Source organism: Tyto alba, unplaced genomic scaffold, assembly GCF_018691265.1.
Source record: "Tyto alba isolate M040663 unplaced genomic scaffold, T.alba_DEE_v4.0 Super-Scaffold_18, whole genome shotgun sequence".
In the NCBI taxonomy this organism is placed as follows: domain Eukaryota; kingdom Metazoa; phylum Chordata; class Aves; order Strigiformes; family Tytonidae; genus Tyto; species Tyto alba.
The window spans coordinates 29,346,018-29,361,020 of NW_024881280.1; the positions used below are offsets into that span (position 1 = coordinate 29,346,018).

At 37.1% G+C, this 15,003-nt stretch overlaps 1 protein-coding gene across 3 annotated transcripts in view; it reads right to left on the reverse strand.

Annotated features, from left to right (window-relative positions):
* Positions 1 to 1,295: 1,295 nt before the first annotated feature.
* Positions 1,296 to 15,003, reverse strand: part of PTPN21 (protein tyrosine phosphatase non-receptor type 21) — a 47,245-nt gene continuing 33,537 nt past the window's right edge. For all 3 annotated transcript variants that reach the window (XM_033010559.2, XM_042791108.1, XM_042791109.1), the window contains 6 exons: positions 14,203 to 14,340; positions 11,411 to 11,632; positions 10,079 to 10,207; positions 9,528 to 9,762; positions 8,765 to 8,925; positions 1,296 to 7,921 (listed from right to left, as the gene is read on the reverse strand). In XM_033010559.2, coding sequence (XP_032866450.2) covers positions 7,793 to 7,921; positions 8,765 to 8,925; positions 9,528 to 9,762; positions 10,079 to 10,207; positions 11,411 to 11,632; positions 14,203 to 14,340 — 1,014 coding nt within the window. In that variant the 3' untranslated portion in view covers positions 1,296 to 7,792. The remainder of the gene's footprint in view (positions 7,922 to 8,764; positions 8,926 to 9,527; positions 9,763 to 10,078; positions 10,208 to 11,410; positions 11,633 to 14,202; positions 14,341 to 15,003) is intronic.

Below are 15,003 nucleotides of genomic sequence, written 5' to 3' on the forward strand. Positions count from 1 at the left end.
TACCTAGCATTGCTGAGTTTCATGTAACCTTCATCTATGCACAGCCATTCCAGATTTAAACAACCCTAACAGCTGAATGAGAAACAAGCCCGACAGCTGAATGAGAGCTACTTCAGTTCCTCAAGTCAAGGCACTAGGCTAGGAACCTCTCTCATCGGCTCCCCTAAGTTTCTCTTGTACCAAGTCCTGGAGCTCTTGCCCAAAAAAGCTGCTGGTCAGCTGTGCCAAATCCAAGAATCAAGCCACTTCCCTATCAGTCAGCTTTGGCCACCAGCATGCTCTAGTGAAGATTTTACAGTGGCTGGGAAAATAATAGTTACAATTTAGAGCAATTTGGATTTAGGGCAAATTTGGGTTTTTGAAAGAACCTCTGCCTCAGGTCTAAAACCAGTATATATAATAAGTCTGACCAGAACTGCTGGGTGTGTTTATCATGTGCTTAGCACCCCAATAAGTTACATTTCCCTCTTCTGATTTTGAATCCATGTCAAATAAGAGAGTTTTGCCCACACTGAACATCATACAGGACATTCTCCAGAATTTGGGAATTGATTGGACAAGTATGTAGAGAGCTGGTATGTTACTGTCTTCCTTTAAGCTGATTAATGCCATCAAATTGAGCATACCTACAAGACAAATTTCAGCTAAAAGACTGGTCATTTCAGATATAATTAAGTGGGCAACACACTAGGCATTTAGCAAAGACAAGGGCAATGTAATTGTCCAGTGTGCAACTGCAATGTCCAGCATGCAATTCATTTACCATGACATCCTGAGGTCTTGTGCTACACCAGGTGTTACACAGTAAGCCTTCTGCACTCCCTCCCTTTTCATCTAAATGTCAATCACAAAAAGAAGAAAAACTTCAGTGTTAGTTCTTGGATGCAGCTCCAGTGATAGTAAGTATATAATCAACCGTTTCCTCTCTCACATCCTTTTGGAAAGGGTTTTTCAACTTTTGAAACCTTTTTATCCCTCATCTGCTTAAAGGTTACAGAGAAATTGAATGTTCGATACTAAAAATAGCTTTAGGAAATGCAAAACATTATAAACTAATGGTAGGGCAGAAGGCACAAGACTTTCCTGACACAAAAATTACAGCTATTAGTAACTGACAGTTGAAGTTTTATATTCATACTGAGATGCAGGACAACATCTGCAGTGCATTATAAGAGGGATAGCGCCTTTGTGTACCAAAGGTAAAGTCCTAACCTAGGACTACACATGAAAACTAAGTTCTCTGATTTTTCTTTTAATAATGGAACAATAAAAACTCAGAGTTGCATCAAATATTTATTTCCATGGCAAAAATAGACTATAATATATTCATTTTACATATATTACATTCAGTAATACAAGCTTTTCTGTCTATGAAACACAATTTGTACATTGTTTTACAAACCAATTTCAGTTTTACAAGAATTAAAGCTATTTTGATTACACATTTTTACAGTATTGGTGGCAAGACAGCAAAAATAGACATGTTAACCACTAGCTTAGTACTAGAAAATAATACTTCATGTTTGCTACTGTTTAAACAAAGTCCCATTTAAATCCTCGCATACTGGCTCGAATGAAAATGGAAGAAAATGGAGCCAGATCCTGCACTCCTCTGACATTAAGGACTCGATCCTATAAAACTGCTGAAAGGACTTCAAACACCGATTTGCTTTAACTGAATGAAGAGATTTCAGCAACATGCAGGAGTGTACATATTTACTGATTTGCCAGGTCAAGCCTCTCAAATTTCCATCCAAGTCCCCCCAGATCAGCCATAAAGAGGACAGATATGTTGGGCATTTCAGAGCAACTTAAGAAAGCATCTTTGTAAAGAGCATATACACCTTTGCCAGAATTGTCCAGGATTAGGAAGGTGACAGACTGGAGGACTTTACATGGTTTTTCCCCATCAAGTTTCCTACCATTCTAAAAACTAACGGCATCTGCAGTCTTTAAAGTATTTTAAGTGTCTCCCAGTTTTACTTAAATATTTCCAAATGGAAAAACAGCATTTAAATTCCCTTTATAAAAGTTAGGCACCTTCTGAAATTGTGCTCATAAAATTAATAGTTTGGTAGTTTTGATTGCTGCATATCTGAACCAGAATAACATTACAGTATCTACAAACTTGCTCTCTAACTTGCCACAGGCTGTACCTGTTGTAAACTCTATTTATTATAATCTTTGTATTTGAGTTCTATCTTAATTCCCTAATTAGAGCTGAAGAATAGAGTTCTAAATAACAAATACTCTGGAGGTTATTCTTCACCACTGAACACAGCATCATGTGGAAAATAGCAAAGAACGGAACCAAAGGCCATTTAGCAACTATTTTTTGAGATGCTCACTGAAGTTAACAAATCCTTTTTTTTTCATCCCTTGTAGACCTTAAAGTAACATATGTGATGCCAACAGAATGCACCAAGTTATCTGGTCCCCAATAGGATCCTACCAAGAATTATTTTTTTTTTAACAGACATTTCTGCAACAGCTGTTAAGTTTAAATTTTTTTCCCTTACTTTAGTACAATATTATATTATTTTAATATCACTGTATTGCAAATACTGCACTGTAACATAATTTCTAAGCACATGTTAAATTCCACATTTCAAGGGCCTGATTTTCAGTCCAGCCCTAACCTGGTGTAACTGATACCTACTGTAAACACCTGGCTGCACTCAAAGTATTTCAACTTCTAGATCATCTACCCTGCATCCATTAGAAATTATCACTGCAAAACTGCACGTATGCCTATTCCCCCAGCATTTTGCATGTGTAAAATCAGAGACCATGTTTTGAAAAATCTGACCTTTAGTAAGTAAACAGAAACTGAGCTGACATTGCATTAGATACATTTGGAAAGGAATTGGAAAGGAAGATACGTAAAACAACAAAAAAAAACCAAACCCAAACCAAAAAAAAAAAAAAAAAAAAAGCAAACAACAAAAACCAGAGCCTCTGAAAAAAAAATATTTGTAGTTTTTAAAAAAATCACATTTTAAAAGGCCAGTAAAAATAAAACCTATGACTACATATTCACTTACCCTACCATGCCATGAAAAACATACCATATGAATCATACCTTTCTAGCAGCTCTACTGTGGATACAAAACATTCCAAATCCTCCTCCAAATGCCTTCAGCCACTCCTCAAATCCTCACTCTCTACTTCCAAGATTTTGTACTTTCATGAGAGAGTATCTTCCAAACTATCTCAGCTACTTTTCCTTTGAATGCTGTACCTTCTTGTATGCACATTCCTGCTGCATTCTTTTGGTTCATTCTTGTAATCTGTATTTAAATTTAAAGCAGACATGTGAGTATTCATGCTTTAAGGTCTCAAGCCGTCACTGGCAATAAGCCCATTTTAATTCCTACAATATCAGGAAGAACTGTGGGAATTTTGCACCTTGCAAGGCTGGATTCTGGCTTTGCATGACTTTGCAGTATTGAAAAAAAAAAAAAACAAAACAACAAAACCTTCCTTAAACTCTAAAGCACAGAGTTCTTAGAAACTGATGTGTAGTTTCTTTTAAATTAATAATTTGAAGTAGCTATTGAAATGAGTTCACTATTTTAAATCCAAGGTTTTAGTAACTCTACTGATTACACGGCTAGCTTGTATGATAAAGGACCCTGCATTTCCCAAGTTTGGTCCAGAGGCCACTGAAATCTATGAGCCACTCAACTTTAACAGCTGCTCCAACAAGAAAAATGTAGGAGCAGCCTCAGGTAGTCTTACTTATTAAATTTAAGAAGCTATTTTGGAGAAAATTGCTCCAAACGTCATCCACTTAAAAAAAGATACACAGGATTACAGGAGGAGCCAAAAATACATTTCTCAAAATGCCGAGATTTTTTCCATTTTAGTACACATCTATTTTACTTTGTTTGTTATTACTTGACTTTTTTTCTTCAAAGTTGATAATAACTCAGAGCAGCTTTTCATCCACAGAAATTACAGGAATTCTGTCTTGCTCACCTGCTTTGAACTAAATGTATTTCGAGATATAAACCATAGCACTCTGTACTTGGAGTTTTTACCATGCACTTGTGCAAAAGGTGTCACAATGAGAGCAATACTAAGGCATACAGCTTTTCCTGCTCTTCACGGGGGGCAGCAGAAAAAGGACAGCACTGCTGCGCAGGCTGCAGAAAAGCTACACAAACCCCTCCTGTGCACCGTGGAGCTTCCCCCCCCACAGGACGGGGTGAGGAGTGATTTGCAGCCTACAGCTAAGCCTGCTAAGCCAGTGACATCTTTGCAATGAAGAGGGCTCTGACTTACATTCTTAGAGAAGAGCTGCTAGCCCACGACTACAAAGATTCACTGGCCAAAAAAAATCTCTCATCAGAGCAACCAAGAAAGAAATCCAATGTGCAGAAGGCCTTACTACAATTTGTGGGTTCTTCTGACTCTTCGCAGAATTTGATCCTAAAAAGCATCTTCCACCTAGCCCACAAAAGACAGTCATATCTGCCTCTTGACAGCATATAGCACCTTTATTTATCCCTGAGAGCTCTGACATCCCTAGAGATCAGCATCAGCTTTGCCATTTACTGAAAGAATGTCTTCATACAACTTTTCTTACTAAAAAAAAGTCAGCTCAAATCTTGGATAATAATCTGGTTTCATCCCCATAAAAACAGAAGCACTTCTGGCAAAATGGACAGGCTTATAGTGGAATTTTAAACTTTTGGCAAATGAATCTGCCTCCGACTCACACTGTGGCTGGATTTGGACAGTGGATGTCCTTGCGACGTCCAACATTTCACAAAGCACTCAGCACAACTACATGTAAAAAAGCATCCCTTTTCAAGGCTCAGAACAAACTGCTAAAAACTGAATTTTCTTTTAGAAGTTAAGTGAAAATCTAAACAACAGTTTTAAAATTGATTTTGTTGCAGGAGGTTGTGAAGTTTATTTGGTATCTTAAGAAGAGCAACTGCTCATTTTCAATGCTCACTTGGAGCCATATGCTTACCTACAAAAGCAATCCTACTACTGTCAGTAGAAAAACTCATAAAGTCAAGTCTGTTAAGGTCAAGTCTATTAATGCAAAAACAGGCTGCTGATGGACTGAATTGAAAGCTGAAGTGGAGGAGGTAGCAGTGTTCTGCTTAAAAAAAAAAAAAAAAAAAATCAAGACTGTGACTACCAGATTAGAGAGCAATTGCCTCTAAAAGGGAACACAACTTCTTTCAGCAAAACAGAAAAGAAAGCCAAAAGACACACATTTCCTCACCCACCTCAGATAATTCCGTAAATTTTGGATTAAATTGCTTGGTTTAACTGCTCCTTTTAATGCCTCACAGCTGATGTTCTGTCCCAGTAACTGCTGAACAGCTAAAAACTGTTGCCTGAAGTTGTGGTTATATATAATTTCATTAAAAGTTGCATGTATCAAGTTATGAAGATCACAATCCAAAGTTTAAAAATAAAAATACTACAAGCCACATTTTAGACCATACCTTCTCACTCAAAAATATTTCTGAAGATAGAAGTAAACTGGCAAAAAGTAGCAAAGTTTTTAAAACACAACATGATACAAATAGCTAAGTAGGTTTTGTTTCTTTTAGTACTTCCATTAACACAGGTATGTCAAATTGGTTTGTTTGCAAGATTTATATATAAAGAATCAGTCTTCAGTAACTGGTTTCCTCTGGACTTCCAGTTTTACATCGGGCAGTTAATACTTCCTAGGCATTTTATAGTTACAAAAAGAACAATTTTTTCCCCATCTGAAATAATCAATATTACTTTTAATGAGTAATTCAGACCACCTGAAAGCAGAACAAATGCACTAGATTAATACAGTGTCCTTTAAAGTGATACGCATCATATAAAATGACATATTAGCACATCATTTGGACCGTGTGTTTTTCTTTGTGGAAGTAGCTTATTACAGAGGAAACTGAGGCAACCTATTTAGTATTCTTAATTAATGTTTTGGGAGACAACTGTTGTTTGGAAGGGGTTTTAATTATTCATAATAGTTTCCAAACCCTTGTTACAGCTCAGAAAAATAACATCATTTCACCAGTGATAAAAATGACTTTCAGTTTCATTTAATTTCACTAAGCGGGTATCAAAGGAAATGGACACTTAAACATGTCTGCAGATGGGCCTACCACAGGGCTTTTTTGAAATTAAACCAGGTATGTACAAACTAATGGTTTACTTGATTAGGGATCTTCAACTCTGCATCTCAAAACACTTGAAAAGGCAGGTAAAACCATACTGTCCCCATTTGAAAACCACAGACAGAGGATTATTTAGGGATATTGTCATTAGCCCAGACCCATGGGACAAAATAGAAACTACCAAAAGGCACAATTCATCTTCAGGTCCATCCACAGCCATTGACTCAGCCACCTACACAGCTACTTAAATACCCACGTCTCCAGTGTTACCTCTAAGAAGAGCTCTTACATTCTGTAGGTGGTCTCAAACAGCTTCTGTGGATATTCTTCATTGCAACGCTGCACAGCATTAGCAAAATCTGTTCTAGTACTGACACAATAATGTGGAGGATTCTACTGAAACTTCCAGTGCTTTAAAGGATTTCTTGGCTGGGAACATAAACATTTTTAATGGTCATCTTTTCACTGTGTAAACCAGCAGTCATAGCTGCCATGCTTCCTCCATTATGTTTCATACAATCATTTCTGCTTCACCATTATGCACCTTCTTATTCCAACTTTGGTTCTCTCACTTGAAAGGCTCTTCCTAAAATAACAGGTTAGTAATGGTATATTACCATATGAAACGATGCGTGATTATAGTTTCTATGTTTAACTACATAAATAACAGAGCAAAAAAAAAAAGTGCTTAAAACATTTGCATCCACTTTGATTTCAGCCAGTAAAATCAAACTGTCCTCTAAATATATGAATAATACTGAATATGTACTTTCTCTCATCCATTTGTTTCCAATAACCTTGTAGATAATTACAATATTTTCCCCCCTGCTTGTTGCAGGTAAACATGCCTTCACTCAAATGGAAGTTATCAACAGTTAACATCATCTTTCACTTCTCAGTTTTATTACACAGCACTACAACTAACTACCAATAGCTTCCCGTAGTACTTTCTCCATGATCTTTGAAAAGTTAGTTCAAACACTGACAATCTTCTCCTTCAAAAATATTATGCTATTTAAAAAGTTTTGGGTTGTGGTGTTTTGTTTTTTTTTTAATTAAAAAATGCTGAATATAAAAATAACTGTCCTTAAAGCAACAGCTTAAATATCTAGGAGCTGCTAATTTTGCTGAATAAACCAGAGGAAACCAAAAGTTTGTTTTAAAAAATATAGATGTATTGTTCTAAATATAAAATTGAAAGCAGAATGAAACTGCATAAGACCTTGACATTCCCAAGGAGCAAGTTTCTCAACCCATGTGCATCTACAGATTTTAGCTTTCACACAGTTAACAATTATGTTTTAAAACATAATGTTAGTAAAATTGTGCCATGTGCTTCCATTCCATGGGATACTTATTTTGCCCAGAGTAACACCACTCTAAAGAACATATGCAAGTACTACAGACCAGTACAAGTAAAATCATTCCCTAATATGACTGCAGCTGAACATGAGAAGAATTTAGTCCAGTGAAGATCCTGCTTTGCAGGGACTGTTATGCTGACTTGCATTTAAGTCACATACCAGCCCTAAAAGGTAACTGTGTGTGATTCATCACACGAAGGAAACACCTGTGAGAGCAGGTCTGCCTGGCAAACTGTAATTTTCTTTCTGTAAACTCTTGCAGTCTCCTTTAGGAATTGGTAGGGATTAGATGAGTCTAGAACTTTTGAGAAACTGAATGAGAACCCCATAGACGAAAGTGTACTGCGAAAGAGTCTGCACCATCATCATTCTCTGCTGCCTCAGCATGTCCAGCACTCGTGGGATGTCCAGCATCTGCAGGAAAAGCACAAACCATTACAAGTCACTGGTGAGCAGGGAGACTGGCTTGCACTTTCTCAGCAGGAGGTTGAGAGCAGTACCAGTGACCTAAGGGCAGAATCAGCTGGTCTAATTTCAGCTCTGACAATTCATTGCCCATGCCTGCACTACAACACTGACCATGACTACCTCCTCATCTGTGAAATAGGCATAATGTTAAACTTGCCTATCTCATGGGGTCCTCACGAGTCCAATGGCTCCAAAAATCTGTCACAGTGTTAAGGGATGCACAATGAAACAGTAGTTTGTTGAGTCTCAGCTGGCATATTACATTATTAGTAAGCATTTTACAGTCGTTGACTTCTGGCTAAAAGCTGATAAGACCAGGTTTTATTCTATTAAACTATCATTTTGTCCTTTGCTGAGATTGATACTGCAAATACACTACACTTAGGAACAAAATATTTAAACACAAGCACAGAGACTGGCTACAAAGCAGGTTCTTTAATATTATCTATTAAAACTAAGGCACAAAGTAAAAGTTGTAAATTCAGGACAAAATCCTGAAATATGCTTAGTATCCTAGGGCACACCTTGTTCCACTCAGTGACTCAACATTTCATGGAGCCAACAAACCAGATGAGCATTCCAGTACCCAGTGTGTAAGTGGGCAACTGTCAAACATTATTAACTTCTGTTAAATTGCCAAGAGCTCTTTCAACCACAGTTGTAAGGGCTCTTCCAAAGGCCACATCCTGGGAAAACTCAGATGAACAGCCACAGAATATCTGTTAGGCAGGTTACTTACTCTTCCACTACTTAACATTATTTAAAGCATGAGAAAGAAAAAGAGATCACCTCATTGTGTTCCAAGCAAGCAATCATGATCTCTGACAGTATGACCACTCCTGTTCGTCCCACACCTGCACTGCAATGTACCAGTACAGGAGGATTAGAGTTTTTAGGATCCACAGTGCTGTTCGTATGGCGCCGCACTGACTGTATCTCTTCCAAGTATGCTATTAAGTTCAACAAGATAAGAATAATAAATTTAGGAGATGAAGCCCCACAAGCCATGCTATTACACTCTATGGCCACCAGAAAACAAGCAATTTAACAAATGACATCCCACAGAAAAATGGTGCACTGTACAAATCACAAGTCATACCCCAGCTAAAGCAATACAGATCCACAAAGATCATCTAACTTTTGTAAGGCTTTCCCTGCCTTGTTTCCTTACTCTCCACCAAAGGCGGCTCGTGGCCATCTTGCTACTGCTGGAACATATTCAAATGTGTAGTATGTGATGCAATTATGTTTTAACCTATATGAACTTTTACTAAATTATGTATTTGGCTTTAGACGTAAACAGTCACTTTAACAAACTGGCAGATATATTCCTGCCAAAAATATAATTCAGTATCTTTTGCTGGTATGAAGAAATCTTTCACAGCAGAACGCTTGGCATACTTAGCAAAAGCTAATTCACCTATACCAGCCATTTTAGCATCTATTAAAAAATAATAAAAAAAAAAACAAAAACAAAAAAACAAAACAAAACCAAACAAACTACCAACAACAAACCAAAAACCTGAAAACAAAGCTATTAAATACAACTTACAGAGAAATCCCTTTAAATCCTCTGGACAGCCATGCTCTGGCCAGTCAGTATACTGCAGATGCCAAACTGTTCTCTCCTGTCCTGTGAGAAGATGTTTAATCTTCAAACCCGTAGTTGCATAGCAGCCTGAGTCAGTACGAAATCGTGTGGTAATCTTAAATCTTCCATATGTCACAGTGTTGTGTCTTGAACCAAGACGTGGCCAGTATCTGAAGCTTTTTTCTCGCCCACTTTCCTTAAAAGTAAAACACTTGCTTAACAAGAAATGTAAGAACACTCATGCAACTCCTGCTCCTGTAACAACTGTATCTCTCTTTTATTAAGTACTACTACAGTGTTAATGGTTTATCACCAAATAAACCAACTTTCCAGTGGAAAGAGTTTGCAAATTTACATCTTTCTGCCAAGGGAAGCAAGACAAGAATGGCAAAAGGGTCACTAGAAATTTATCTCTGGTCTTCTTGTTAGAGCAAAGATCTCCTTCCTCTAACAGGTCATAACAGATAACATTGCAGAATTTCTGGGGGAAACCTGACTCAGTTTATACTCACTTCCTCTGCTGTCACCATAGCTATAATGGCAGTCCCTTGTTCCCAGATCATCTGCCAGAAATCCTGACACGTATTCTGCAAAGGGCCCTGTGTAGCAATGTAATCCCACTCTATGCCTCCAACAGAGACCTGTAAAAGACATCAGATTAGTAATTACTGAAAACTGCCTTTCCCTAATTCTTCAGACAGCCATTTGTAGATGCGCAACCCGAAAAAAGACAGCAACACTGCAGAAGTAGGAGCCCATTGTGAGTTATATCTGCCTCTCAGTTTTTAGATGCATCCTGTCACATTAGATACAGAAAAGACACAATATTTAAAACTGTAGAAGAACATAGCTAAAATAAATGTATTTTCCATCATAAGGATAATGTAAAAGTGAGTAAATAAAACTGTATTTTTCTTTTGTGAATTTCAGGTATTCTAGCTGATTCGGGTTTAGAGAAGCTTTCATACCCTGGTGCTGTAAATGCTATTATATGCACTAAAAAGTCAGATTTAGCTTATGTTTCCTAAAGAAGTATTATCTTGTTTGAGAAGTGTCAGAAGAGTTACTGATATTTGTGAATGAGTTGAAGAATAGAAACTGCGGCACCATGTCAGTGTATAAAATAGATTTATAAAAAAAAGACAGTAACACAACTACAAATGCTGCTTTGACAATCTCATCTCTTTTCAGGGAAAGCACAAAGACAATTGCAGTTGCTCTTTAAGAGGGTAAATGCATTGAAAATTAACTGCCTTGAAGGTTCTTGAGGTCTGCCTCCAACTTCTTCACTTTTTTAAACAGAATTTAAAGAGTTAAGGCTGGGGAAAGGGGCAACTGAAGATTACGAAAGAGCAGATTTCCCCCCCGGCTCCATTTATTCCTCTAACCTAAAACAAAAAAGCTTAAGCTGGGAGCTAATTTACTGACTGTCATGGACCTCGTCTAAGAGTACAGAAAAGGAAGAAATAATGAGGATTGTCAATACGGTTCAAAAATATCACCATTGCAAAGAATCCCAGTTTGTTATAAAGCTGTTTGCCTTCTTAATTCTAGGAAGAACGGACACGTTTTTGTTAGCACCAATCCACAGAGAGAAAAAAGAAACAGTAGATCAGTACAGAAGCAAAATGCACAAAACTTCTCCGATAATTAACCCTCCGTTATTCTAGGTAATGAGGAAAAATAAGTACCTTCTTTCCCCAAATAAACCTCTGCAAAAGAAGGGGAAAAGAGAGAGAGATGGAGGGACTCTTACTCATCTGACCAAACCCTAACTGAAAGCCAAATCCATTTTTAGTTACCATGTGAACTGGAAAATATTTTTCCAACAGTATTTCTCTCACCTTAATATGAGATGCATTGATGTAACCCGTGTTATTTTCTTTGGTTGGGACTAGCTCTACTCTGGTATCATCATAAGGAAGGACGTCTTGGAACCGGTTTCTTTCAGCATTTTCGGGAAGCCGAGCTATTGTGCACTCGCCATCTAGAAGTCTTTTTTTCTGTATGCGCTCATATTCAGTAAACACCATCCCCTGCTCTAACCGTTGTTCCAGAATTTTACACTGAAAGACAGAACACAGACAACCATACAAACTCACGTTCTAAGGCGAGTCTATTTTAAGAGAATTCATGAAGGATGAAATGTATGCATTTTCCTCTCCTACATCCTTTTTTCAATGCTTTTTCAGCTATTAATGTTTTTACAAACATACCAGAATAAATTAGAAGCACCCTAACCAGCAGAAATTTTGTTCATGTGAAAACTAAGAAGCCTGTTATACTTCATTAGGTCACAAAGACTGCGGATACCACTAGTGAAAGAAAAATTACTTCGTAGTTTCTGTAAAGACAACCCGGTTGGGCAAAGAAATATTTGGCCAAATCAGATAGCTATGCTATACTACAAACTGCCTCCAATACTGTTGAACAAGAAATACTCATTGATCCTCTTGTTCAGTATAGCATGTCAGATTACATCATTTGAAAAGGTCTCCTTTAACTTTGCAATCCAAAAAAAGAAAAAAAAATAATTAAGTCAACTTTATCATTTGGATGGAAAAAAAAAATCTAAATATGTTAAACGAAACACTTGACTCAGTCAATGAGCTAATAATTCACTACCAATATTCCATATTGTCGTTGGCTGAAGATACTAAATTTGCATACAACAGCAAAGCCTTCTTAAAACTTCTTGCTATAGTTTAGGCATAAACCCAGGATTTTTTCTATTAATATAATTGAATCTGCTTTATTTAATAAGCAGCTCCCTTCCCCCCCCCCCCCCATTTATTCTTTCAAAACCAAGTTCTTTCTAAATCATAAGATACTTCTGGAATTTCAGCATCCCTTTGCCAACAATAATTAGAGGAATAATATGTAAGATTTCAGCCAAAAAATTTCATCTATGTCACATGTCCCCAGCCTCTCACAGCAACTGCTCCACAGTATCAGGTCAGAAAAGTGTCTTGTATCAAATAACCATAATGCCAAATGTTGCAGAGGAAGGTGTAAAACCTCAATCATATGCAATTTGCACATCAGTACATCAACTGTACAAATTCCTTTATTATCCTTAGGCTAAATTCCCTTATTGAAACTGATAATAACATGAAGCTGAGCAACGAAAGAGGCACTGAATCAACTTTAAAGTTGTCTTCTAAAATATCTGCAGTCCAGACTTCCTTTCACGTCACGTGTCTGCTTTGCAATGGGCTTCTCATCTGCTTTAGGAATTACTCCCATCGCATGGTATCTATTCTGCCTCTGCATGACTACCTGAAGAGAAAGTGTCTTTTTCATAACTTGTATTTTCATAACATGTCTTTTTCGTAACTTGACTTTATGGATTCCTCTTTTACCTCAATACTTTGAAAAAAGATAGCTGAATAATAATATGGCCGGATTCAACAAAGGTCTATCCAGGAAGAGATGATGGCTGTAAGTAAGAAGAAATAACCAACACAGGTACAAAACACAGAACTGTATCTCAGTAACACAATGTTAATTTTCGTCCCTAAGGATCTTTAAGGAGTGTATATATAATTCAAAAAGAACTTCAACTGTGTCAAAATGGAACAGTCAAATCTCCCTCCTATGGATCTCACTCTAAGCCTTCAAACTCCAAGACTGAATTTCTACTCTGTGACTTGCAATTAATTTTCTTGGCCTGTTCCTTAAAACTGCAGCTGGTAAGAGCAGGACTGTTCCTTCAGGTTCTAATCCGTGCTCAGTGACTGTCAACAAGTTGAGCTAGAGGGTGTCTGCATCTGAGGATGCCCAACCATGCTCAGAACTGGATTCTAGAGAGACCACTGGCTGCAGAACGTACAATAATCACTGTGGACCTTGGTGTATGTGATTGCTCCCTGGTGAGATGTGTGATGGCAGCACTGTTCCACACAGCCCTTCACAGGCTGGATATTGACTCTATCTCGCTTTCCTGCACCTATTTAATGATACATGAGGCAAGCTGAAATATATTTACTGAGATTGTTTACTCTGACACAAGCAGAGAGAGTCTTCTATTTCTCAGAGAATGGTCCTCAAATTCTAGAATCTGATGCCATCTCAGTGATGTGAGATCTTTTACTGATTTTAAAATTTCTGCAGATCACACAAGTTCCATCTATATTTTCAGGGATCTATCTGAGGAAAACTGATAAATACAATCTGTACAAGCTGTATCCTGGGGATGCAATTTAAATACAAAATTTACTGTAAAAACTGTATGAATTACTAATAATTACAACTAAATTCAATATTACACTCAGTATTTTAATTTTCACATGTTTTCAGTCTGGGAAACCCCAAAATTAAGATAGGAAATAGAAAGACTTGGCACAAAAATGTATCAGTAGATATTAGTTAATTTGCTTCCTGTATGTTCAAAAGGTACACTATAATCTGAATCACTGTTATCCTAAATCTTCAAGAAAAATCTGAATTACACCCAATATTTCCAACAATGACCGATCAATCAGAAGTTTCACGCTTCATTTTGTTTCTATTCTCAGTATTTGAGTTGCTTTGAATCTGAAGCATTTTAAAGTCAACACAAAGCACCATTCATACAGATTCCATTTTGAAAAATCCCTAGTATAAAAGAGAAATCAAGCATTAAACTTCAACATACCCGTTCATCATTTGTTGCTCTTGTTGATTCTTCCTTCCCCTCATCTGGAAGAGGCATTCTAGTCAAAGTCAGTCCATTCAGGGCAGCTAGCTTTAGTGGCCCTATTTTTTTTGCATCATTTTTGTTCTTTTTCATACCCTGAAAAAAAAAAAAAGCTAAAACCTGTAAATATTCTTAAATATATGATGAAGTTATAAAGCAGAAACCAGATGAGTTCAACTTAGCAAAGGATACTTCTTTGACTCCTCCTCCTGCAAACAGTTCTGACCTTTTTTTTTTGATAAGCCCTGCAGTAAGAGATTAGGGTGGTATGACTACATTCCTCCAAGGACGCAACACAAGTCTGTCTTCATTCCAGACAGGTTAATGAAACTGCACGGGAATGACAAATATTGTTCCCTACAAAGCTCATAACCGAGGGTGTGAAGTGACAACTCTGGATAATTAACAGTCTTGGACAGAACTGAAATCACTTTCCAACATCAAAAATACATAAAAATGATTCCTTACTATACTATTCAGTTTGCACTCTTCCTCCCTACAAGCGGGCATAACAAGCGTGTACCTTTAAAATATTTGGATATAGTTAAATGTTTGACTAAGTTTGCAACAAACCACCTGTACAAAACATGAACACAGAACTGCACACAGATCTGAGCCCTGAACCAGGCCATGAATCTAAATTATTGAAGTTACCATTCATGATTTGAGAAAAATATCAAAAGGGGATTTTTATGAAAGTGTAGGAGAAAGCTTCATCATTTTTGCAGTTGCTAAGTTTGGTTGTTAACAAAAATACAC